This window comes from Giraffa tippelskirchi, chromosome 4 (genome assembly GCF_054371585.1).
Source record: "Giraffa tippelskirchi isolate mGirTip1 chromosome 4, T2T-mGirTip1v1.2.pri, whole genome shotgun sequence".
NCBI lineage: Eukaryota > Metazoa > Chordata > Mammalia > Artiodactyla > Giraffidae > Giraffa > Giraffa tippelskirchi.
Genome location: NC_137278.1, coordinates 4,971,475 through 4,998,191, shown reverse-complemented (window position 1 = coordinate 4,998,191; position 26,717 = coordinate 4,971,475). Strand labels below are relative to the sequence as shown.

At 46.6% G+C, this 26,717-nt stretch overlaps 1 protein-coding gene across 2 annotated transcripts in view; it reads right to left on the bottom strand.

Annotated features, from left to right (window-relative positions):
- MED27 (mediator complex subunit 27) overlaps positions 1-26,717 on the bottom strand; it is a 220,080-nt gene that overhangs the window by 19,748 nt on the left and 173,615 nt on the right. Inside the window, exons 5-6 of one of the 2 annotated variants that reach the window (XM_081594703.1) lie at positions 9,649-9,756; positions 181-222 (exon numbers count right to left, since the gene is read on the bottom strand). In XM_081594703.1, the coding sequence (XP_081450829.1) occupies positions 181-222; positions 9,649-9,756 (150 nt within the window). The remainder of the gene's footprint in view (positions 1-180; positions 223-9,648; positions 9,757-26,717) is intronic. The other variant, XM_081594704.1, reaches the window with a different exon arrangement.

Genomic DNA, 26,717 nt, shown 5'->3' with positions numbered 1-26,717 from the left:
CTGTCACTGATGTTTTGTCTTTTCCAGAATGTCACATACATGGAATCGTACAGTGAGCAGACTTCTGTGTCTGGCTTTTTCACTTTTTAAAGGTCTCTGATTTAAGACCAGTATTTCCACCTCGAAGTCATCGCATTTCCCTAAAAGCCCCTTGAGGAAGAAGCAAAAAGGAAAACTCACCTTCTGGAACACTTGATAGTTGGATTTGGACCATATATCAAGCTGTGGGGGGAAGGAGATAAAATATCAGCATCAATTTTAGAACTGTGGACCCTAAGAAATGATATTGTAACTAAAAATCTATGATTATAAGAAAAACACATGCTGGGATTTCTTTAGCAACTGTGGTGATTTAAGGAGATGAAATGAAGAGACATAAAGAAGTCAGCCTGAGGTACCTGCCGCGCCCACGGCCACGAGCTGAGCCCGTGCTCACTTTTCTAACACTGACTCCTACCTTGGTGCTCCTGCATCACTCAACTGCCACGGTCAGTCCTGCCCCAGGACCTCTGCACCTGCGGTGCCTGGACTGCTTCCCCCACAAACCCTCGTACAGCTCCTCACATACTTCCTTTGGCTCAAATGTCACTTGTCAGAGAGGCACCGCCCAGTTACTCTGTCTTAAAATATCATTCCCATACCTGTTGTCTTGCTTCTCTTTATCCTTTCAAAAATTAAATATGTTCACCGCACTTAAAACTGACTGGCAGTTTTCTTTTGTTTACACTGTCCTGGCACAGGACGGGCCATGTCACAGGCACGCGTGGAGGAAAGCAGACCCCACTGTTGAACACCTGCTCCCTGCCAGGCGCACAATGGGCCTTCCACATGCCCTCCCCAGGACGAGCCCGGGGAGCTGGTCCCATCAGAAACCTTCCTTCCCAGATGGTGAGACTGCGTTTGGAGCCATTCGACTGCCCATGGTAATCTGGAGAAGCTTGTTATGGATGGGCTCGCTTGGTGGTGCTCAAACCTGGCTGGCATCAGAGGCCCTGAGGGAATTTTTTGTTTTTTAATATACAGATTTCTTGGTCCCTTCCCTGGAATGTCTGAATTAGGAGGTCTGGAGTGGGGCCGAGAATATATTGATTTGTCCATTTGTTTTCACAGGGCTCCATAGGTTCACTGTGATGAAGCCCTGTGTCAGGAACCCTTAGTCGAGGAAACAGCGGTCTGAGATGGAATGTGGGCAGAGTTCAGAGTCCAGTCCTCGGGCCATACTTGGTCCTGGACGGAACGCTCTGTGGCTCAGTCTAACCAAAGCCACTCTGGTTTGACAGACTGTATGAGAAATTAAATCAATGCCTTCTCACTGTTTCAAGAGGTTAGAACAAAAGGGAGTATGGCAAAAATAGAACTACCCCCAATACAGTGAGGAAACAGTGCAGATTAAAAGAGGGGCTGTCAGGAGGTCCCATGGGTGCTCAGAAGTCAGCTTTAATATACAAGTTCAAGAGCGGAGCAAACTGAAATGCCTGGTCAGTGGGCCTCTTGAAATCTGCCTTTAAGGCTGGCCAGTGGTCATGGCGGGAAGCTGAGATACAGCTACTTCAGCCTGTGTGTTGTGTGTTGACTCTGGAGCGCATGGGAGCATAAGGAGCCATCAGCTGGGAAGACTGCTCTAGGAAGACCGGAAGTGCTCCACCTGATGTGGGACAGGCTGGAATTCTGTCTCTGTTCTGTAAACCATCCTAGGAAGGGAAAGGTTGGGTGGGAACAGGCATGCGTGCAGTTCTTCTGGCCCTTCCTGCTCCTAAGTAGAAGAACCTGGGTGGTCCGGAGGTGCCCTCCACCCTCTCCAGCCCTCAGCAGGCTCCTGCTGGAGAGGGTAAATTTAGCAGATCCAAGTCCAGGAACAATGAAGGAAGAGCTGTGGCTGAACATTGATTTCAATCGGTCTGCTTCCCGCCACACCCACTGCCGAACCATCTCCTGGGATTTCCACAGAAGCCCCCACCTGACCCCTCTCCTTCTTCTCTGGCTGAACTGCTCTCCAGAAAGATGGTGTCAGTTTTTAGTCACTGCCCCCCACTTAGGCTAATGGATGGAGTAAGAATTTTAAACATCTTCAGGTATTAGATTTTTAATTGGATAGGTTAGCAATTTGTAGGGAGAAAAGTCACATGTTACCCCCAGATAACTCTGAAGGAAACCTCCAAATATACATATGAAGTTATTAATTCCCTACAACAGCAGTTCTGTTGAAGAAAATTGCTGGGCAGCCGGTCATATTTGGGAGGATAAGTCAGGTTCGTATGATCTTAGTGTCACGGTGTAGCCCAGAGCTTCACAAATGTAACATTTAAAGACTATTCAGACATTGTGGAAGGAATGAGAACGACTTTTTGTATCTTTTAGTTTTACCAGATCACTGTCAAGATGACAGGGAGATGCCAAAGATGCTAAATCTAAATTTTGGGAAAAGTCACATCAATGTCTGAACTTGGAACGAATCTAGCTCTCTTTCCATTTTCAGCCCACAGCTGCTGCTGCTGAAGTTCTCTGCTGTTTATCCTTCCTGCCTGTTCCCATCATACACAGACAGACACAACCACAGGGCCACGGAAAGAGAAAAAAGGAAGAATCCGCATATAGACTGAAAAGTTAGTCTTCATTTAAAAGAGAAAATCATATACATATAAAAAAAAAAAACCCAACCCTTCAGAACCTGCAAAATGTTTTAAATAGAAAAATTATCCAGAGAGAAGTATGTACAGGTTTAATTAAGAGGTGGACCCTCTAGCTAAACTGTGACTTCTCAAAACATACTTCGCTCATTCCAAGTGAGCACACCGCTCTTTTGGAAGGTGGTTTAAATATATTATTCAGGACCCCAGGGACTGGTTCTGACCATCTGGGACAGAAGGACATTAGGCAATACAACTATCTCCCAGGTGCGCAGGGCTGAGAGAGGGATTCAATGACAATGGCTTCCCCCTTTGCTGGGAAGGCACAGAAGGCAGTTTGTCCTTGATTTTCTGCTAGATTTATGCCAAAGAAAGCCATTTAAGCAAGTGTTCTGGAGTCAGTGCCCTGCCTCTCCTCAGGGCCAGGAAGATTTCAGAAATTCATTTCAGGGAGCCAGGATGGAGCCAAGTGAATATTTATTAGCTTCAGCTTATTTGTCGCAGAGGAGGGCATGGCTACCGATTCTTTGTTGGATGCGATACTCAAAAATGAGGATTCTGGAAGCTACAAGCTTTCAGTCCCATGAATGAGAAATGATTCTGAACTATAGTGTCAAGAAAAACAAATGAAAGCATCCCCTCAGTATTCTGGGCAGGACTTAGAAAGATCTTAAAATGGAGAAGTCAACTTCTGGTAACTGGGGCTGAACCTGCAGTCTTAGGAACAGCCTGTCGGACTCCAGGGACCAGAGTGAGTATTTTACAGGTGGGAATGTGGTCTCTTCTCAGGTAAAATGGAAACGCACCCCACAACAACCAACTGCTTCAGCACAGACACACCTGCCCTCAGGCTTCACATCAGACATCAAAGGTCCTCTCGAGGCACAGGAAGAACTGGGACAGCAGTGACATCAATCTTATTCACCGAAGAGAAAAATCTAAACATCCCCAGATCAGTAGGCCAACAAATGCTGACTATGATGGTGGCCACCACCATCAGCATCTCTGGCACCACCAGGGAGGACGGATACCGTTTGCTGATGACTATGTGCTTAGTCTACACTGGACCTGTGTTATCTTTCTAAAGTCTCTCAGCAGTCGCATGGTGATGATAAAATTATTTCCAATCCACAGCTGAGGAAACTGAAGCTCAGAGAAGTTAAGCGACTTGTCCGACATCACACGTTAATACGTGGTAGAGAGTCAAAATCGGGTCTGTGATTGCTGGGGGAAGGATGCTGGGACGGCACAGTCAGGGAGTTTGGGATGGACATGTACACACTGCTATATTTAAAATGGACAACCAACAAGGACCTACTGTACAGCACAGGGAGCTCTGCTCCATGTTCTATAGCAGCCTGGGTGGGAGGGGAGCTTGGGGGACAATGGACACATGTGTATATATGACTGAGTCCCTTTACTGTTCCCCTGAAACTATCACAACATTGTTAATTGGCTATATCCCAATACAAAATTAACAGTTAAAAAAAAAGAGGCCCCAGCTCTTAACCCAGGAGTAAGAGGGCCCTGCAGCTATAATCCAGATGTAACGGGACTCACATGGTGACCCCCAAGCTGTCACAGTTCAAAATGCAGGGGGCATTCTTGCAAAGTTCAAGATGACAAATCTTCCAGGCCAGGTCATGTGACAACCATCGGCACCAAAATTCCTTTAGCGGCAAATGAAAATGATGGTAGCTCATCAGAAAGTTATCAGTTCTTTATTTAAAAAAAAATACTACAATGAACTGAATGATCTGACACTGACACTTCCAAATAAAACTTGTAAGCCTCACAGAGACTTCAACTTCTAGAGCTTTCATTTCCTAGTAGCTTCATCCTGCAAGGTCAACAGGTGATGGGTCAGGAGGGGCGGGGTGCTATAAACCTGCAACGGTGATGGATTCCTCCATGGTCATCCAAGTTGTCCAAGCCACAAACTTCTACTGGGTCATCCGCTTAAGTCTGCTCACTCTCCCCCAGAGAATAGAAAAGTGAAGGAGTTTTACAGGTCTGTTCTTCTTCAACTTTTCACTTTCAATCAGGATATACATTTGTTACTAAAAAAAACTGCTGAGAGCACCACTTCAGAGCATCCTCGGCATATGAATTAAACCGGATTCCCCTTCCCCAGCTTTCACCCTTCCCCCATAAGTAACAAGAGGCCATTTTTCTGAAGGTCGGTCTGAACAATTTCAAAGGCTATAACAAATCAAAATGTTCCCTGCATCTAATATCAAACGGGGCTGATGCCAACACTTATTAGAGAAATCAGATTCAAGCTTCCCCCAGCCTCCTCGACCCAAACACACACACACATCCAACTTTGAAGTGGGAAGAATGCGGGGATCAGAAATTACCCTGGAGACAGCTCTGGCTGTCTTTGAAGGTTCCCTTTGATACCACCATTTCTTCTCCTCTCTTGTGCTAGGAGGCTAAAAGCTGCTTTTTTTTTTATTATTGATATGGGGTAATTAATGAAGCTATAGCATTAACATAACCTAAATCCCCTAGTAAGATAAATTCAACAGAGACACCTGCATTTTCTCCAGCTAGGTCTGACTGTGTGAAGTCAGAACAGCGGCCAGGTAGTCAACCTCAAGCGGACTCTTAGCATGTTGAGTCAGGGCTCTGGGCTCCTCCTTGATGACAATGCAGAGCGGGGCGGCAAGTCTTAGCAGCATTTTTATATTTTATTAGAGGAATTAGTCTACTAGTGCTTGGCATCAAAAATACGCATCCCAGGTAAAGAGGACGATTAGGGTAGAGGTGGTGGTTGTTAGCGCAGAGTGACAGATAGGCTTGGTGGGACTGTAATGGGGGGGGAACCTGACAGAGCTGGGGACTGGGGGTGGCTCGGGGCCACTGTTGTGCCAGAGCAGCTAAGTACACCTTTTAGAAGCTGGTTGCTTTGGATTTGGAAGACACAACTGCACAGGCAGGAGGAGTTCGGACCCTTGGAAGCTGAGGCAAGACTTTCCAAGCCACAGCCACCGGTTCTGGGCAGCGGCCCACTCCGGGCAAGGGCTCAGGTGCCAGCTCTGCAGACAAAGGGCTGTGCCTCTGGCAGAGCACAGCCGCAGGGGAGACTGGCTCTCACAGGCCACACCTCGAGCTCCGAGGCCCTTTCAAACGCTGCGTTTCATCTGGGATGTGCCAGACGGTTCAACTCACAGACGGCACTAACGCAAGTGCAAAAAAATGCAAGTGCACTAAATACTGAACTTTACCTATACCAGGATCGCTTCTAAAAACAGAACATTAATAATGTCTACATGACTTTATTTTTATCATTTGTAAAGTACTCTGAAAAAAAAGGGTAGGGGGCGCTGATCAAATTGGCTAGGGGTAGCTTCTGGGCAGAGCAGTCGTGTGAGCGCTTCTCTGCCAAATGTGGCAGATGTGCCTTTAAAATAACAAGTGGACTCCATCCTCTCAGCCCCGCTCTTCCGACTTTCAGGGTCCCTGCAGATCACTGGGGCCAATGCATGCCGTTGTAACAGGGAGCAGGGGGCCTCCCGAGTCCCCTCTGTGAAATGACTCAGGAGAATTCAGGCTCCCGGGCACACATTCACCTTCCTTCTGGGGAACACAGACCCGTGCTCATCTCTCATCAGGAAACTATGACCCGTGTGCACATGTGTGTACCTCCTTTATTCTTTACCTATGACTTCAGTCCCCGCTGCTTTGTCTAGTACCTGTCTCTAATTTCCTTCTTTTTCTTCCCGTCTCTAATTTCTGATTTTCCGCTCTTCCATCCCAGCTAAAGCATTTTCACATCCCCAGGGGGCTTTTTCATTATCCCCTCCCACACATCATTACTCGGCTGTGTTCCCGGCCCTGCTGTGTATCCATGGGAGGGAGGGGCACTCAGGACAGAGCCTGGGCCCTTGAGGAGCTGCTGGCAGATAGAGGTTTGAGAACTGGCTCCGTGTGTGCCTGGGGGCAGCCACTTTATCACTCTGGGTCTCAGGTTCCTTATCAGAAAGATGAGTCTAGCAGTGGTCCCTAGGATTCTATGACCACTTAAGTCTGCTTTGCACAAGGCCTACCAGAACAAACATGGAGTACATCAGTATTTTTATTAATTACGAGGTAGACATGTCAGCTAATGACCAGGATGTACTAGTTCTAGTACCAGAAAATGATTGTTCAAAACACTACGGAGGTAAGAATGATGATGACAATTTGTGCTGTCAGTTGAGGGAAACCCAGGCCTGCCATCTCTGGAGCCCGTGCATACAGAAGAGGCCTCCAGGGGAAGGGGGACAGGACGAGAAGAGAGATGGCATTCAGTCAGTGTAAAGGGAAGAGTGAGCATGTCAGGTGAGCAGGAGGTGCAAACATCCCAGGTCAAAGACACAGAGCAGGTGTTAAGCGTGTGGAAGAACCTGGAACGTTCTGAGAGCCACAAGGAGCACAAAAGGCTAGAAGGTAAGACAAAACGTGTGCAGAGAATGACGGCAGATGAGGTCAGGACAGGGGGCAGACGCCAGATCACTAGGCATTTCTATGTCTTGCTAAGGGGTCTGGATTTAATTCTACAAACCAGAGTTTTCAGAAGGGTGTTTTGCCAAACGCCAATGTCACAACACGCTCCAAGAATAAAGGAAGAAAAAAAAGTGTTGTCATACTGGTCAGGAAAAGACTGCATACTATATACCTGTCTCGGGAGATTCACAAGGCACACGGGCAAACTCCAGTCTCTAAGAATTTCTACAGTAAAGAGTCCCACTGAAATTTCTCTAGCCCCGACTTTCCCAAACTCTTTTGATCATGGACTGCTTTGTGCCCAATGTCTACTTATATTCCACTTTTCTGCTCTGGGCAATGCGGAGATGGCACAGAGCAAGAAATCACCCCCTTGACTGTGTATTTGAGGAAGACGGTTCTGGAGGCCAAGTGAAGGACAGACGGGGGAGGGAAGCAGGACTAGACACAGGAAGTGAGGAGGCCAAGGCTGCAACTTGGTGGAGAAACAAGGAGAACTGAAGAGAAGTGGAGATGGATGGGAAGTGACTGGCTGCAGGGATAAAGAGGGAGACTCGCCAGAGCCTGCTAACAGACTCTGAATGGAGGAGGCAGGCCTGAGCAGTTGGCCGGCACAGTCACCCCGGGTGAGGACTGGCCCAGGAGCATTGAGGCTGATTATGGACAGGCTGAACCTGAGGTCCAGCTGGGGAGGGGGTCTGACTCTGACACACATCAGGAGGGATCTCTACGAGGGGACATAGGCAACCACAGGGACATGAGGGTGGCTGAGAGGCAGGAGTGCAGAGGGGAGGGAGCCCCCAGGGAGTCTGGGAGTCAAGCAGGTAGAGGGGAGGAAAGGAACTACTTCAAACAGCTGAGGAGGAGGAATCAGAGAGAAATTCTAGAACACATACACGTGAGACTGTTTTCTTACTCCCAGATTTAAGTGCAGAATAAAAATAATACAGCAGCAGTTATCATTTACTGAGTATCAACTAGGTGGCAAAGCCCTTGCATGATTTTGGACACTTTTAGTATGGGGCAGTTAAATAAAGATCATGTTAAGACGGATGTGGATACTGCAGAGTAGGTAAAACCTCTACTCCTTATACTCTGAGTTCAGAGTACACTTCCCTTTTGTCCTGAATTCAGTTTCTCTTCTAGCACAGTCATTCTTAGCACACAACTTTTACGTATTTGTAAGTCCTTGGAGAGCATGGGTTGGGACTCACACCAGGGGTGACTATGAAGCTGTAAACCACAAACAGAGGCCACAAGAATGACCACTGACTCGGGCTCTGGGCGAGGGTCTCCCCCGACCCAGTCTTGCTTCTGCTGTTGCGAAGGAGTTTGGGATTTCACTCTTAGACTTGCCATCAGAGTTGACGAGTCACACACACCACAGGTCATGCTTGCCCCGATTATCTATTTTATTCTCTGCCCTTGCTCAAGAGGCATTTTGGTCTTTCCAAAAAGAAGGGGGAAAGCTTCCTTTGAGGAATGCTTTCCTCTCCATGGGGAGATTCATGAGAACTTGGCAGAGCCCTGGGAGTGAGAGTAAGCTGCCCACGGTTGACAACACTGGAGTGGAATGTGGAAATTCGAAAATGCTGGGTTCCTTGATCAAAATACAGACCTCGTTACTGTATGGGTCACACCTCTTACATAACGCACAGGTATGTGCTAAGTTACATTCGTCACCTGTTTTTGGAGTGTCCGATCCTCATTATAACGTGGCCGTTGGGTGCTAAGTGCTGGTACTAACAAACTTTTACATTTTAATGGGATTCATGAAAAAAAGGGAAAGCTCCAGGGAGAGGAGAAGACGGAGGCTCAGTGCCAGCAGTGACCAGGATGTACCTAGGTGGGTTTCTCTGGCAGAATGCCCATTACGCTCTGGAAGCAAACACAAACGAAGCCTGTCGGCTCCTATTAGCATCCTCTCGTGCTCGATCTCCATATGGAGAGTGTGCGGTCGAGAGAAATCACGGGTTCACGCAGGTGAACATCCCATGAAACAGATCACCCACGGAAATAACTCATCTTTTTTCAACAGAAGTACTCAACATGCCCTGCTATGGAACTTCTGGGGGTTACCCCTTAGTTTCAAGGAAAAAGACGGTCGGCAGGCTGTGTGTCACACTAACTTGAATTTTCCTCATGGTTCTCGGAAAAGCAAAATGCTGAACCCTGGGCTATTGATGTGCTGCATGACTAGGCGGAGGGCGGGGGGAAAGGAAAGAAAAGAAAGAAATCCATTTCCTCAGAAGACACATTTAATGAGGCAACTGGGGTCCAAGGTGATAAATTAGAAATTCAACTAAGGGTATCAGGCTTAAAGAAAAAAAGCAGAAGCCTGATGAAAAATGCAAGGGGAGAGAGAGAAATGCTTTTTTGGAAAGCGTTTGGCTTCACATTGATAAATCTACGCTTGTTGATCATTTCAGCTATGATTGCCAGTGTTTAATGTCATTCATCTGGGACTTGACTACATTTGTTCTGGGATACAGAAAATAACGGAGAAAACAAAAGACTCCAGCCTGCTTACCTTGCCATCTTCTGTGTAGACGTTTTCATTATACCCCTTCACTATCGTTCGATCAATGAACAGGCTCCGCATGACAACGATCACTTTCAACACCTTTCCCAAGGTCACCTGGCAAAACACATGAGGGCAAACATGAATGCTCACCCTTGAACATGCAAACCACACAAGCTGGGCAAGACAGTGAGAAGAAAACCACCTCTGTCTGTTTCTGAGAGATGCACCAGTGTACACACGGAGGAAGGAAGGCATGGTGGTCACCCCTTGTGCCAGCCTCCTAAGGCATTTAAGATGGTGCAGGTCCCAACTCATCTAACTACCCTGAATTTACTTATAATTTTGACTTATAAACTCTCAGAATAAGTTCTAAACATTTGTTTGCTGGAGAAAGCAAGTTTACCTTTTATTTTTTTCTGTCTTAAGATTACCTTCTTAAAAGGTGATCCTAGGACTGCAGCCTTGCAGGAGTTAGTGAGCACATTTGTTTTCATATGATGTAATGATCCTTCGTACACTCATGGAATATGTAGAGAGTATGACAGAGAGAGATGAAAGGCAGACACCAGATACCCCCTGGTTGAACTATCTATTTTTAACAGATGGCAGAAAAGTGGAGCAGTTCTGAAGGTAAATGAAAAGTAGTTGAGTTTTATCTTCAAAAAGGAACATGATCCTGTAAATACATGTAAGTATTTTTACTCTCTTACAACTTAAGAGAGTTCCCTGATGGTCCAGTGGTTAAGACTTTGTGCTTCCATTGCAGAGGTACAGGTTCAATCCCTGGTTGCAGAACTAGGATCCGGCAGGCCATGTGATGCCGCCAAAGACAAACAAACATTACCAACACCAGTTACAAAAAGGGCAGTTTCATAAATGCCAGGGGAAAGTGGCTTCCCAAGTGGCTCAGTAGTAAAGAATCTGCCTGCCAATGCCAGAGGCGCTGGTTCGATCCCTGGGTCGGAAAGATCCCCTAGAGTAGGTAATGGGAACCCACTCCAGTATTCTCACCAGGAGAATCCAACGGACAGAGGAGCCTGGCGGGCTACAGTCCATGGGGTTGCAGAGAGTTGGACATGACTGAGAGACTAAACAACAACAAAGGGGAAAAATAACCTGATGTGCTTGTTGAACAGACTCAGCCCTCAAGAGAGACAGCACCTTCCATTCTTTTAGGGGCTCACATAACCCTTCCGATACTTTGTCAGGCCTCTTCTTTTCATCTCCTAGGTGAGACCCTAAAGACAGACTGGGCACAGGACCCAAACCAAGGCCCACTGTCAGGGCTGTTCCGTGAAGCTCTGACCTCACAAAACTGGCTACAGGGAACCCTCTGGGCTCAGACCAGAGTCTCCCCGAAAACAGCACTCCTCATGCTGCAACTCCAGCATGCAGGCCATTTCTGGGGGTGCCACCTCCAGCCAGCCTTCCCTTATTCCCCATTTCCTGCAGTTTTTACCCTACTGTCCCCAACAACAACAGTCTCTCTCCTTGCTCAGTCCTGGGTGTCAGTGAACATTACTGACACCGGGTTCCTTCAATAATGCTGACTTGATCTCTAGTTCTATATGCCCTCAATGGACAGAATATAAAAGGGTTAAGAAAAAGACATGGCACTTTTGTTTATATTTAAGAGAATGCTAATAAACGCATCTTACATCTGCATAGTACTTTTAAATTCTGCTACACCTTGTAACATTTAGTGGGTCATTTCTTGTAAAATGGAAATCACTATTTAAGGATGCCAATAAACCACCAAGGCAGGAACAGAAACTCCCTTTAATTTACATGTTGTCTTGGAAGGAAGCGCGGGAAGGAAAAGAACCCAGTTACAGTTTGGTAGTCATAAGCACTGAAGTCTCTCCCATCAGGAAGCTTCCACAAGCCTCTTATCCCTCTCCATCAGAGGGCAGACAGAATGAAAACCACAATCACAGAAAACTAATCAAACTGATCACATGGATCATTGCCTAACTCAATGAAACTATGAGCCATGCTGTGTAAGGCCACCCAAGACGGAGGGGTCATGGTGGAGAGTTCTGACAAAACGTGGTCCACTGGAGAAGGGAATGGCAAACCACTTCAGTATTCTTGCCTTGAGAACCGACGAACAGGCAAAAAGATAGAACACCAAAAGATAGAACACCGAAAGATGAACTCCCCAGGTCAGTAGGTGCCCAATATGCTACTGGAGAAGAGTGGAGAAATAACTCCAGAAAGAATGATGGGATGGAGTCAAAGCAAAACCAATGCCCAGCTGTGGATGTGACTGGTGGTGGAAGTAAAGTCCGATGCTACAAAGAGCAATACTGCATTGGAACCTGGAATGTTAGGTCCATGAATCAAGGTAAATTGGAAGTAGTCAAACAGGAGATGGCAAGAGTGAATATCAACATTTTAGGCATCAGTGAACTAAAACCAACTGGAATGGACGAATTTAATTCAGATGACCATTATATCTGCTACTGTGCACAAGAATCCCTTAGAAGAAATGGAGTACCCCTCAGAGTCAACAAAAGAGTCCAAAATGCAGTACTTGGATGCAATCTCAAAAACAACACAAAGATCTCTGTTCATTTCCAAGGCAAACCATTCAATATCACAATAATCTGAGTCTATGCCCCAACCAGTAATGCTGAAGAAGCTGAAGTTGAACAGTTCTATGAAGACTTACAAAACCTTCTAGAGCTAACACCCAAAAAAGGTGTCCTTTTCATCATAGGGGACTGGAATGCAAGTACGAAGTCAAGAAACACCTGGAGTAACAGGCAAATTTGGCCTTGGAGTACAGAATGAAGCAGGGCAAAGGCTAACAGAGTTTTGCCAAGAGAACGCACTGGTCATAGCAAACACCCTCTTCCAACAACACAAGAGAAGACTCTACACATGGACATCACCAGATGGCCAATACTGAAATCAGATTGATTATATTCTTTGTAGCCAAAGATGGAGAAGCTCTATACAGTCAGCAGAAACAAGACCTGGAGCTTACTGTGCCTCAGATCATGACTCCTTATTCCAAAATTCAGGCTTAAATCGAAAAAAGTAGGGAAAACCACTAGACCATTCAGGTATGATCTACATCAAATCCTTTACAATTATACAGTGGAAGTGAGAAATAGATTCAAGGGATTAGATCTGATAAACAGAGTGCCTGAAGAACTATCGATTGAGGTTCGTAACACTGTTACAAACAGGAGGCAGTGATCAAAACCATCCCCAAGAAAAAGAAATGCAAAAAGGCAAAACGGTTGTCTGAGGAGGCCTTACGAATAGCTGAGAAAAGAAGAGAAGCGGAAGGCAAATGAGGAAAGAAAAGATATATCCATCTGAAGGCAGAGTTCCAAAGAATAGCAAGGAGAGATAAAGCCTTCCTAAGTGATTAATGCAAAGAAACAGAGGAAAACAATAGAATGGGAAAGACTAGAGATCTCTTCAAGAAAATTAGAGATACCAAGGGAACATTTCATGCAAAGATGGGCACAATAAAGGACAGAAATGGTGTGTACCTAACAGAAGAAGATATTAAGAAGAGATGGCAAGAATACACAGAAGAACTGTACAAAAAAGATCTTCATGACCCAGATAACCACGATGGTGTGATCACTCACCTAGAGCCAGACATCCTGGAATGCAAAGTCAAGTACGCTTTAGGAAGTATCACTATGAACAAAGCTAGTGGAGGTGATGGAATTCCAGCTGAGCTATTTCTTCAAATCCCAAAAGAAGATGCTGTGAAAGTGCTGCACTCAATATGCCAGCAAATTTGGAAAACTCAGCAGTGGCCAAGTTTTCCAAATTCGGAAAACTTCCCAGTGGACTAGGAAAGGTCAGTTTTCATTCCAGTCCCAAAGAAAGGTGATGCCAAATAATGTTCAAACTACCGTACAATTGCACTCATCTCACACGCTAGCAAAGAATGTTTAAAATTCTCCAAGCCAGGCTTCAACAGTATGTGAACTGTGAACTTCCAGATGTTCAAGCTGGATTTAGAAAGGTAGACAAACCAGAGAGCACATTGCCAACATCTGCTGGATCATTGAGAAAGCAAGAGAGTTCCAGAAAAACATCTACTTCTGCTTTACTGACTATGCTAAAGCCTTTGACTATGTGGATCACAACAAACTATGGAAAATTCTTAGAGATGGGAATACCAGACCACCTTATCTGCCTCCTGAGAAATCTGTATGCAGGTCAAGAAGCAACAGTTAGAACCAGACATAGAACAACAGAGTGGTTCCAAATTGGGAAAGGAGTATGTCAAGGCTGTATATTGTCACCCTGCTTATTTAACTTACATACAGAGTACATCATGCGAAATGCTGGGCTGGATGAAGCACAAGTTGGAATTAAGACTGCCAGGAGAAACATCAATAACCTCAGATAGGCAGATGACACTACCCTTACAGCACAAAGTGAAGAGAAACTGAAGAGGCTTTTGATGAAAGTGAAAAAGGAGAGTGAAGAACCTGGCTTAAAACTCAGCATTCAAAAAACTAAGATCATGGCATCCGGTCCCACCACTTTATGGCAAATGTATGGGGAAACAATGGAAACAGTGACAGACTTAATTTTCTTGGGCTCCAAAATCACTGTGGACAGTGACTGCAGCCACAAAATTAAAAGAAGCTTGCTCCTTGAAAGAAAAGTTATGACCAACCTAGACAGCATATTCAAAAGCAGAGACATTACTCTGCTCCCAAAGGTCTGTATAGTCAAAGCTATGGTTTTTCTAGTAGTCATGTATGGATGAGAGATTTGGACCATGAAAAAGGCTGAGCACTGAAGAACTGATGCTTTTGAATTTTGTTGGAAAAGACTCTTGAGAGTCCCTTGGACTGCAGGGAGATCAAATCAGTCAATCCTAAAGGACTGTGGACCTAACAGAAGCAGAAGATATTAAGAACAGGTGGCAAGAATACACAGAAGAACTATACAAAAGAGATCTTCATGACCCAGATAACCACGGTAGTGTGACCAGTCACCTAGAGCCAGACATCCTGGAGTGCAAAGTCAATTCCTAAAGGAAATCAAGGACACATTGCAGCCTAATATTAATATATTCCTAATTAATATTAATATCAACAATTCCTAAAGGAAATCAGTCCTGAATATTTATTGGAAGGACTGATGCTGAAGCTGAAGCTCCAATACTTTGGCCACCTATGTGAAGAACTGACTCACTGGAAAAGACCCCTGATGCTGGGAAAGAGTGAAGGCAGGAGGAGAAGGGGACGACAGAGGATGAGATGGTTGGATGGCATCACTAACTCGATGGACATGAGTTTAAGCAGGCTCTGGGAGTTGGTGATGGACAGGAAAGCCTGGTGTGCCGCAGTCCATGGGGTTGCAGAATCAGATACAACTGACCGACTGAACTGAACAGAATTGAAGTCATAAGCACTGAAGTTAATTGCCTCTTGTTGAGCTACAGTGATGGTCCAGCACACCTCCTCCAACGGGGCTACCATTTCCAACATATTTTAAGTCTCTTTGATAATAAGCATAGAAAACTGAGCAACTGCTTCCTTAAAAAGAAGCAAGATCTAGTTGACTTTAACTGATAAAAAGAGAATTTTGATATTTTAAAGTTAACTATTAATAAGAGTTAATAAAGGCTTACTATGGAACAATCTAAAATTAGAGAAAAAAGGAATAAACTGTTTATAGTCTTTCCATCCAAAGAGAATCACCATTAACATTTGGGGTACTTCCTTTTAATCTTTGTACTATCAAAGATTCATGGGTTTTGAATTTTTCACATGTTTATAACTGAAACTAAATATATAATTTCAAGTCAAAACTTTATTTAAAATTATGAGGTAAGCATTGTTCCACATTGCTGTGCAGTCTTCAAAAACATCAAGACACCTGGGCCTGGCATTCTCCTGAGTGGATATACTATAATTTCTTTAACCTACTGTTGGACATTAGTTGCTTCCAAATTTTCCCTAATATTAATATTTGGCTGCAATGTGTACTTTTGTTCACCTGGCTTTTGCTGTGTTTGGGATTATTTCCTGAGGATAGGTTTGTAGAGCTGTAATTTACCGGGGTGAACAGTACAAAAATGTTTTAAAGCTTCTGATACAATCTACCAACTGCTAACCATAAGGGTTAAGAACATTATTGTCTGCTCTCCACTCCCATCAGCAATGGGTGTTATTAAACTGTAACATAAGTCCCAGGGACAGCAAGGAGATCAAACCAGTCAGTCCTAAAGAATATCAACCTTGCATCTTCATTGGAAAACTGATACTAAAGCACCAATACTTTGGCCACCTGATGCGAACAGCCAACTTAGTGGAAAAGACCCTGATGCTGTGAAAGATTGAGGGCAAGAGGAGAAGGGAGCGGCAGAGGATGAGATGGTTTGATAGCATCACCGACTTGATGGACATGAATTTGAGCAAACTCCAGGAGACAGTGGAGGACAGAAGGGCCTGGCGTGCTGCAGTCCATAGGGTCGCGAAGAGTTGCACACGACTTGGCGACTGAACAAGAAAACCACAACAGAACAAAATAAAATCCACCCCCTTCCCAGAAGTACCGACTTAATTACTTTCTTTAAACCTTTTATCATGGAAGCCTTAAAAAAAGCATACAAAAGTAAATGAAATAGTATAAAGAACCTCCTTGGACCCACCCCAATGGCAACAACTCTTGGCAGATCTGTTTTAACTACATCCTCACCTACTTTCCCCTTCCTGTATTATTTGGAAACAAATAACAGCCAAGATATCACTTTATCTGTAAACATTTCAGTCTGGATCTCTGAAAGATGAGGGTTCTGAAAACAAACAAAACAGACAGCCATGCAACCACTCCACATCTGAAACAATAATAGGAATTCTCCAGTGTTATCGAATCTGCAGGTCAGTCAGTGTTTAAATTTCCAACAGTCTCACCAAGGCCACATTTTCAAAAAGTTTGCTTGACTTGGGATCTGAATAGGGTCCATAACATGTGACTGGAGGATGTCTCAAAAGTCTCTCCTAAACTAAAAATCTCTCTCTCGCCCCTCCCCCCATTTTATCTGTTGAAGAAACTGCCTCATTTTCTCTATGGCTTTCCAGCCTGGATTCTGCTGATGGCGTCCCGGCGCTGTACTTTACATGGTCTTCCTTACTCTGTACTTCCTGTAAACTGGTAATTTATGAGATGTGGGCTTGATTATTATTTTTTTCTTTTGGCAGGGCTGCTTCACGGGGGTGTCACAGTCTGCCAACAGGAAGCATGGGAGGTCAGGCATCTCAGTGTGTGACGCTGGCAGCTGCTGACCCATTAAATTCACCAGGGGTTACAGATGGTCGCACTCCAAGGGGATCACCCAGCCTTCAGGTATTAGCTGGAATACTTCTATAAAGAAAAACTCCACTTACCTACTAATTGGTTACCCAATGGGTGAATTTATTATATAGGAAAGACAGGTTAAAAGGTCAGTTCTTTCCATTTATCTGCCAGTTTTCAAATAATGCATTAGTTCTCTAGTTTACTTCCAATGTATCAACAGATGGGTTAGCTTTTCCCCCTTAACATTACTATGAACTCAAAATGTGAAGCAGATCTGACGTATACGTATCTGATGCAATTCTTCGTTTGGATGCTCGAATTGTCCTGTCTGTGGCCTATGGGCATCTCTGTGAAGTCGTAACCCTGGCCCCCGTGATGGCTTCCTTGCTTTCTGGTATATAGTACTCCAGGCCTGTCAGGTCGTAACCCTGGTCTCTGTGATGGGTGCTGTCTGATATATAATACTCCAGGCTTGTCCTGTGCCAAGTCCCACCTGAGGTCATGAATCAGCCACTTCCATAAGCAGCTCTGGTTCTTTTCATGGGATATGGTATTTCAAGTCTACAACCAGGGCGAGAGGGGCAGATCACTGTTTGACAGGTTAAAATTTTTGTTTTGCATTTTATGAATCTGGAATAAGACAGTTTTCCTTTTACCATCCCCCTCTTTTTCTTATCCTATGTTCATTTATATATTGAGGTTTAAGTGTTTTCTTTTCTAAACATGAGATTCTACCAGCATACCACTTTCTTACCAATCATATTTCCCACCTCCACACCCACCGTCAGCCAGTCACACTCCCCCAACCCCCCTGCCTGGTCGCTCCGGAGTCCTGGGACAGACTCTCCATGCCCCGCTCCTGCACCGCGGGTCCACCCGTAAGGGAGAGCGCACGCATGTCGGAGGCACACCAAGAGCATCTTTCCGGCTATGTCTCTCCTGAGCTGGATGCTTCTGGACCTTCAATGCTGTGAAGTCTGGCTCTGGTTCACTTTTATTCTCTCTCAAACCTGCCATGCACTATGAAGTTTATCAATTCTCATTTTTTATAAGTCCGAAACGACTCTGGTACTCAACTAGGCTGAAAATGCACAGATTTATGGCCTTTTGAATTTTTAACATGGTTACAATGAAACTACACACACAATTTTGAAGCTCAACCTTTTGAGGCTTTGGAATCAGGCACATCTGGAATGAGGTCTGGGCTCTGCTATGGGAGAGCCTGGCCCCATCCCTTGCCTTCTCTGATGTCAGTTCCCTCCATCTGATGAAGATGCCGACAGTGCCCTCTGAGAACCACCCTGAGGAGTAGAGGAGGCAACTCACTGACAGGGGTGCGGCAGAGGGCCCGGCACAGACTATGTTCCTGAGGCAGTCCTCACTGCTCAGCCCACACCCTCGTCTGGACTTTGCAGAGGTGAAATGATCTGAAGCCAGTTAACATCAAAGCCGGAACAAGAATGGTCACTGCCTCTGGTCCAGTGAAACTACCACTTACACTAATCTGCCCTTCTGCTGTCACACCTGGGCGAAAGGGATGCTGCAGAGAGGGGGTGACAGCTGTGTGGGCCCTGAGGTTCGAACAAAAGCACGCTCCTGTTGAATGGCTGCTAAGAGTTGGTAAGCCTGAGGTGTGGGTGCTGTGGGGACGGGACGAGGCTGCCACAGGGGCTGACCTCGCTGACTTCCAAAGGAAGCCACTGAATATGAAGGTCAAGTGCACTGGACTCTGTGCCACACCTGCCACTTACAGGCAGCGTGACCAAGGGCAAGGCCAGCCACCTCTTGTGCCTGTTCACTCAGCTGCGAAGTGCAGAGGGGCCTGCTGAGCAATGAGATGGGACGATCCATGGGAGACACGGGGGCGTGGTGAGTCATACAATGCACCAGCCATCAGCCTTCGTTCAACTCAGAGGTGGTGTGGCTGAGAGGGTCCCATGAGCCCTTCATGCCCTGGCCCTCGAGAAGGGGCTTTGTGCGCCTAATGTTCTTTCCAGCCTGCATGTCACTCTATCATGATTCACATTCTCGTGTCTGGACTGTGCCAGTTCTAACACACTTGCATGCAGCCGGCTGCCACGACCTTGGAGTTTTGGCAGACTGATACGGTGGGGCACCATATACAGGCCGATGGACACCGTTCTACGTACTAATCAATGCTGGCTGTGGTCAGAGCAAAATGTCCAGAGACGGGGCTACAGGTCTGTGCTTGGCAACTGCCACGGGATCCCACAAATAACGCTAATGCCATCTGGTAATGAAGCGGGCTTGCCGTTGCCAAGGTAACCCTCTGCACTGAGCAGCTCTCTCACCAAGCCCTCCTGCGCTGGTCCCAGTGCGTTCACATGGCAAGTTGTGAAGTCGAGGGGAGCACAGTGCTTCTCCAGAGAGAACCGGGGTGCACTTGGAAATGAAGCTGCTGGAGCAGACCACCCAGCAGGCCATCACCCTTTCAGGAAGTGCCCTTAGAGACCTGTCACAGCACCTCCCCTTGCAAGGGCGCTGGAGCTGAATGGGTGGTCTTCTCAGTCTGTTCTATGGCATTCATCTGCCAAGCGGTATGACATTGGGAAAATTTCTAGTTCACCATGGCAAGACAAGCTGCAAAGTGGGAGGCAAGTTGAGGATAGCAAAAATATTTCATTCTGCTCTGCCGCCAACTGCTACCCAATGCAAATATAACAAATCTGGTAGCTGAGACCAGGTGAGCTGAGAAGGGGAGAGGAGCTGATCACCTGCAATCTCAACCCCCGGGCTTGTGCAGGGAGCAGGCACCCTGAGCCTGAGCAGAGCTGTCTAGGATGAAGGGGAGACGAGCTGATCAATGGCTTATTTGCACCCTCAGGTCCAGCATCGAGCCTGTGACTGGGAGGGGAAGCGGGTAGCACAGTATCTGTCACCCAGACAAAGGATGCATGGCTGAGCTCTGCTTTGGGGAAGGGATACATTGGAAAAAAAAACCAACCACATAAACACACATGTCCACAAACATTATTTTCCAGCTACAAACAAGGTAAAAGCTTACTCTGGAAGTGTCTATAAGGGGTCTGATGTACTTGCAGTGATGTTTTTCCAAGTATAGTTAGAAAGGGGAAGGGAGAGAGGGAGGGGCAGATGGGCACCTATAGGAGGTTCAGGAACAGTTCTTCGGTATGGAACTAAGAACCTTCCCCTTTGTGTTAATTACAAAGAAGGATGGGGATAAAGGGAACGAGCCCGATAAGCGTTTATTCCCTGAATATATAAGTGCGTGTATTATGTGAAGCTCTGGGTGAGGACACTGATGCAGGTTTATGCGACTTTAGAGTTGGAGTTTTAAAAAAGTCACTTTCAACTGTCTCATTTTCAAGGGGGTAAACTGAAGCCTCACGAGGTTAAGAGGTATCAAACATGGTTCCCACCTTGAAGGTGTTTTAAAGAGCAGAGACATGACTCTGCTGACAAAGGTCCATATAGCTCTCAAAGCTATGATTTTTCCAGTAGTCACGTATGGATGGGAGAGTTGGACCATAAAGAAGGCTGAGTGCTAAAGAATTTGATGCTTTTTAACTGCGGTGCTAGAGAAAGATTCTTCAGAGTCCCTTGGGCTGTAAGGAGATCAAACCAGTCAATCCTAAAGGAAATCAACCGTGAATATTCATTGGAAGGACTGATGCTGAAGCTGAAACTCCAATACTTTGGCCACCTGATGCAAAGAAGTGACTCACTGGAAAAGACCCCGATGCTGGGAAAGACTGAAGGCAGGAGGAAAAGGGGACGACAGAGGACAACATGGTTGGATGGCATCACCGACTCAATGGACATGAGTCTGAGCCAACTCCAGGAGACAGTGAAGGACAGGGAAGCCTGGCGCACTGTAGTCCATGCGGTTGCAGAGGGTCGGAGATGACTTAGTGACTGAATGACAACTAACCTTGAAGAAAGTGATTAAACTGAGCTGTGCCTGCACTAACTGGGGGGTGCACAGTGCTTTACCACGTGGGGCTCACTGTGTACCCAAGGAGTTTGGGGAGAAGGTGCTGTGTCACCGAGCTGTTGGAAAATGCTTACCGGGCGCCTGTCCAATTCATCCCACGTTTTGAAAGGCGGGGTTGGTTATACAGATGAGCACTCCCCAGATGATGTTCCACAGAACATTCCTCCAGGAGATATTCTTGGGATGTGACCTGGAAAAAAACATTCCTCTGACATCTGAGGGGTCTTCACTGAATCATGTGGACACATCCCTGACTCTAAGACAAGAACCAGGGTGTGCCCACAGGGCTGCGGCCCCTCCTCCATCTAAGAACCCTGTGATGCACCCCAGGCAGGCATCTTCCTCCCATTCTTAACAGAAGGCAGCTGAGGTTTAGAAATATTTGAGTGCCAGGTCACAGCTTTTCTGCGTAGGGCCTGCCACTCGCTATTTCCACTTCTTGTGCCTGGTCCCTGACCCCACAGCAGCATCTCTAAATCACAAGACAGGGCGACCACAGAGCCCTGGACCCTCTAATCCTCTAACTGCCAGTCATATATTCGGGGACTCTGGTAAGTGGCTCAAAATCTTGTTTGACAAGGCTCTTGGCCTCCTTCCCAAATGGCTTTATACTCACACTCCTGACTCCAGCTATTGTTATTGCTATTGAGTCGCTAAGTCGTGTCCGACTGGGATTTCCCAGGCAAGAATACCAGAGTGGGTTGCCATTTCCTTCTCTGGGGGATCTTTCCCTGCCCAGGGATCGAAGCTGCATCTCCTGCATTGGCAGGTGATCCCTTGCCACTGAGCCACCAGGAAGCCCCAACCCCATCTATTAGATGCTTTGACTAATTTTAGTGTTTTGCTGTTTTGTCTCTTTTTGAACTTAGTGCTCTGAGTTCTGCACGGCTGCTAGGTATGTGAAGTCCTGACAGAACCACGCTGGCAGGACTGTTCTCCTCACAGCAGGCTTCCCCAAGCAGGAGCAGCAAGGGGGACGAGGAACTAGAGGGAAAGCGGCTCCTGTTTCTTTCGAGGAAAACTGTAAAACTAGAAACAGCCAGGAGAAAACGGACACAGACCAACCCTGAAAGGCTGAGGCTCTGGCCAGGCTGAGGTAGAGACAATAAACTTGCCGTCACGGCTGGACGATGCTGCTGGCACTGCGGAGAGCTGGACAGTAACGAGACCGTCATAAGAAAATGGGCTACGTGACACGGAAACCAAGAGGTCAGACCGAGGGATCCTCTAAGATAAAACCAGTATTTCCTACGCTGAAGGTCACTTATTTTTTGCTCATTGTGGGGGTGGAGATGGGGGGGGGAACATTCAGGTGTGCCTCTGATGATAAAATGCAGTCCAATGTAGTGTGATTCAAGAAAGGGAAAATCAAACTGGAAGGTAACTCCCAGGGATGGACTGGACTGGAGCTGCAAAGCTGTTATAGCCTCAAGAGGTGAACTACATCTTCCCTTCCGACAAAGACCCAGGAAAAATAAGGCAAATAAACTCACTTTAGGTTCTGTCTACCAACAAGTTAGAAACTTGCCAGTAAAGCAAGCAAGCTCAAAAGTTAACATGTATGGACTCTGGGGAAAAAATAGACCTGAGTTTAGATAAAGAGAGCTGAGCACCGAAGAATTGATGCTTTTGAACTGTAGAGTTGGAGAAGATGCTTGAGAGTCCCTTGGACTGCAAGGAGATCCAACCAGTCCATCCTAAAGGAGATCAGCCCTGGGTGTTCATTGGAAGGACTGATGTTGAAGCTGAAACTCCAGTACTTTGGCCACCTGATGTGAAGAGCTGACTTGTTGGAAAGGACCCTGATGCTGGGAAAGATTGAAGGTGGGAGGAGAAGGGGACGACAGAGGATGAGATGGCTGGATGGCATCATCGACTTGATGGCCATGGGTTTGAGTAAACTCCGGGAGATGGTGATGGACAGGGAGGCCTGGCACACTGCAGTTCATGGGGTCACAAAGAGTCGGACACGACTGAGTGACTGAATGGAACTGAATGAGTTTAGATTTCAGCTCTGCCTCTTCCTGGTGCTGTGTGACTTTTTTTTGGCCATACCATGAGGCTTACAGGATCTCAGTTCTCCAAACCTGTGCCCCCTGCAGTGGCAGCACAGAATCTTGGCCACTGGACCCCCAGGGAAGTCCTTTGGCTGTGTGACTTGAGGCAAGTTACCTGGACTGTTACTTCCCAGTTTTTTGGCCTGCAGACTCAGGATGAGGCGTTTGGGAGGAGGAAATGACACCAGCCTTGTGAAGGGCTTAGCACTGGGATTCAAACTTGGCATCTGCTATCCATGGTCAGGCTGGGTTACTGCCTCCTGGCCTTTGTCATGGGGGATAGACAGCATAGGGGTGGGAGGGAGAGCCACGGCTTTGGAGCCTGAGAGACCCAAGTTCAAATTTTGCCTCTGCCATATACAGAGCAGCGTGGAAAACCAGCGTGGGTTGGGGAAAACCAGCCTCCGGGAGCCCCCACTTCGTCTCTAAAATAGAACCCTTTGTAAGGACTAGACAGCCAGTACTATGAAGTGTCCAGGGGAGTCGCTACTATCACTCACTATGTGGGAGCAATTGTTAGTATGACTGCAAGTCATTCTTTTTAACAATTATGAAGCACCCTGCCTGATAAGATGAGGTTTATTTTTCATTAGGTGGCTTATTCCCTGGATGAGTGACTTTGAATCATTTCCCAAGGAGCCATCAACGTTAACACTCCGGGTACTTCTGCTCTTCCTGAATCCATTAGTCTCTTTAATAGTCAAAACTGCCTTGGAGGGAGGGGAGTTTCAGCAGAGAGGACCTCCTCATTCTCCAGGCCTCATTAGCCATTTTCATGACAAGGAAGGGTTAAGAAAAAAGTTTCCATTTCATAGGATTAAACGCCACCTTCCTCACAGTCCTCCCCTCTCATCTGGCTTCCCGTTTCTCTCAACAACAACAAAATCCACAAACGATGTAAAGAAGCAGTGTTGTGAAAAATCCCCCAAATTGTCAAAACAGAATTAGTTCGTTTTCATTTATAAAACATACATTCAAGTATACAACAGAAACCCCTCTGGGAAAAAGGAGAACATGATGGCTGTATAAAAATAGGGCATCGAGATTCCAAAAAGATGTTGCGGCAGTGAAGTGGGAAACGGGTTAGCTGACAAAAGGAGAAGCCGACTACTGTTTTCTCCAACATGCTGAAACGTGAAGCTTCTCGTAGAGACGTGAAGAGGGATCCCCGTGCACACACACCCTTTACTTGTCCCCCACGCTGAGCGTGGCAGCAGGAGAGCCACTGTACCCAGCACTCCTGTCTTGCTGGGTGGGCTTGCTGCCCAGGAAGCAGCTGCTATTTTCTGTCCTGGGCAGAACCAGCTGGCCCAGGACAGGGGGAGGTACCGGGTCCAAAGGCGGCCCTATGCCAGTCTGACGGAAGGCTCTCCCATGCTGGCTAGGCCACGTACACCGCCTCCTTCCAGAACCTGGACTGGAGCACATGGAGAAGACTGGGAACTGGCAACAGCTCCCCTGTGAGAAGCTGGCTGTGCTGGAAGACGTGGGGAAGGGATGAAGGGCGGGGGGAAAGGAGGGGAGACGGACAGACAGACGGACGCACTGGAACCTGGAGCTGCCTTAGATGGGCAACGGCTTGCCTTCCAGTCCCCCTCTTCCATCCGACAATTACTTGTTAATTCGATACAAGTGCAGGCTAGGCATTAGGTTAGCAGATGAAACACTTCAACAGCTAAGAGTCTAGTGGAGGAGACAGGCAACAAATCTGCACGTAAATAAAAATGTATAATTTGCAAGGAGTTTTAAGGGAAATAAACAAAAACGGGACAGCTCAAAGAGAGACTGGAGAAGGCAACGGCACCCCACTCCAGTACTCTTGCCTGGAGAATCCCAGGGATGGTGGAGCCTGGTAGCCTGCAGTCCATGGGGTCACTAAGAGCGACTTCACTTTCACTTTTCACTTTCATGCACTGGAGAAGGAAATGGCAACCCACTCCAGTGTTCTTACCTGGAGAATCCCAGGGATGGTGGAGCCTGGTAGGCTGCCATCTATGGGGTTGCACAGAGTTGGACACAGCTAAAGCGACTTAGCAGCAGCAGCAAAGAGAGATTTAGGCAGTACCAATGTGTGCCCAAAAATGACATTTAGATCAGATGATTCAATTATTCATTTGTTCATTCAATTTACTCAAATATTTCTTGGACATCCACTACTGTGCCAAGCACTGGTCTAAGGATTAGAGGCAAAGAAGTGAACGAAACACCTCAGGAGGGTGCATTCTTGGGGGCGGGGGTGGGGTGGGGACGGGCAGACAATAAAGAAACAAAAATACGAGATCCGTGTGGGGCTAGGAAGACGATAAAGCTGGGTAAGGGGTTAGGTTCACACTGGGTAGGCACCTACTGCCTAAGGCTGGGCTGGGCTGAGCGGAGTCCTGCAGTGGAGGGCCGGCCGTGAGAGGTGCCTGAGCAAAGGCCTTGGGTGGGGAGGGCCTGGGGGCGGTGGGGGTGGGCAGCAGAGCACCAGGTGCCAGGCCAGGGCAGGCCGGGGTCTGCTGGTGGCAGCGGCTCCGACGAGGAATGTAGCTGTACTCAGGGTGGAAAGTCAGTGCTGAGAAATGACAGGGCTGATGTGCGTGCTTTAAAAAAAACATGTCCCTGGCTGCTTGGTGGCAAGATCAAGAGAAGAAATGGGGGCCACAAGAGCAGACAGTGACAGCTCTGACTGGGGCCAAGGCGGCAGGAGACGCCGATCGATTCCAGAGAGAATGAAGAGGAACTGAAGACAAGATTTGCTGATAGACGGGCTGGGGGGTGAGAGAAAGGGGGACACTAAGGAAGCTTATAGGTGTCTGGCTTGAGCACCAGGTAGATGGTTTTGCTAGTTAATGAGATAAGAGGGGGAAGCAGAGACAGGGAAAGGGGAAAACTACTTCACTTTTATGAAGTTTAAGATTATTTCTGAAATGTCTCAGTGGAGAGATATTAAACAGGCAGTTTGGAAACTGGGATTCACGGCGGAGGTCGGGGCTAGATAGTTCAAGTTTATGAATGATCGTATCAGGTCCGCATTTTCAAGGCAGCCTGGGTGAATTCAGATGAGCTGAAACTTTACCCTAAACCCTCGCACCTGAGCAGCATTATCTGAGCTCTGAGTTGCTCAGGGACATTCTTCCTGGGAAAAGGTGCGTCTGTGGACTTAAACAGGAACCATCCCTTTGATGGGGCGACTCAAGTCCAGGTGAAAGTGACCCCCACACAGATCTGCCACCTGCAGTAGAAGGGACCACGATGCCCACTGCGTTAAACATGGTCCTGTTACATCTTCACTTCTGTCGATACCCTGTTAGGCAGGACTTGGCTTTTTAATATTTTGACTGTACGATGTGTGCCAACTTGACCTTGATGTAGAAAATTTTAATTCAAATCAATACCTGGACAAGGTCACTTTAAAATCCAATTAATATGAATGGGACAATATGCCCCACAGTTCTGTGAGCTGAAAATGGAATAGTTGCAAGTTAACAACAACAAAAGAGACAGCCACACAAGCTTGTTTGGGTCCTTCTGTGTTTGATAATGCAGCTTGCTGTGCCCTTAGATACAGGCAGTACTAAGAACACTGGAAAACTTTATATATACATAAAATATATAGGCTTCTATTTAGGGTAGCTTAAAATTAAACTGTAGTTTTTCTCTCTCTCTTTTTTAAAAACATAAAATGTACTAAAAACTGAATTCCTATAACCTGATTTTAAATAAATTAAACCCTGGACTTAGCTCACCCAGGAATCCCTCGAGAAATC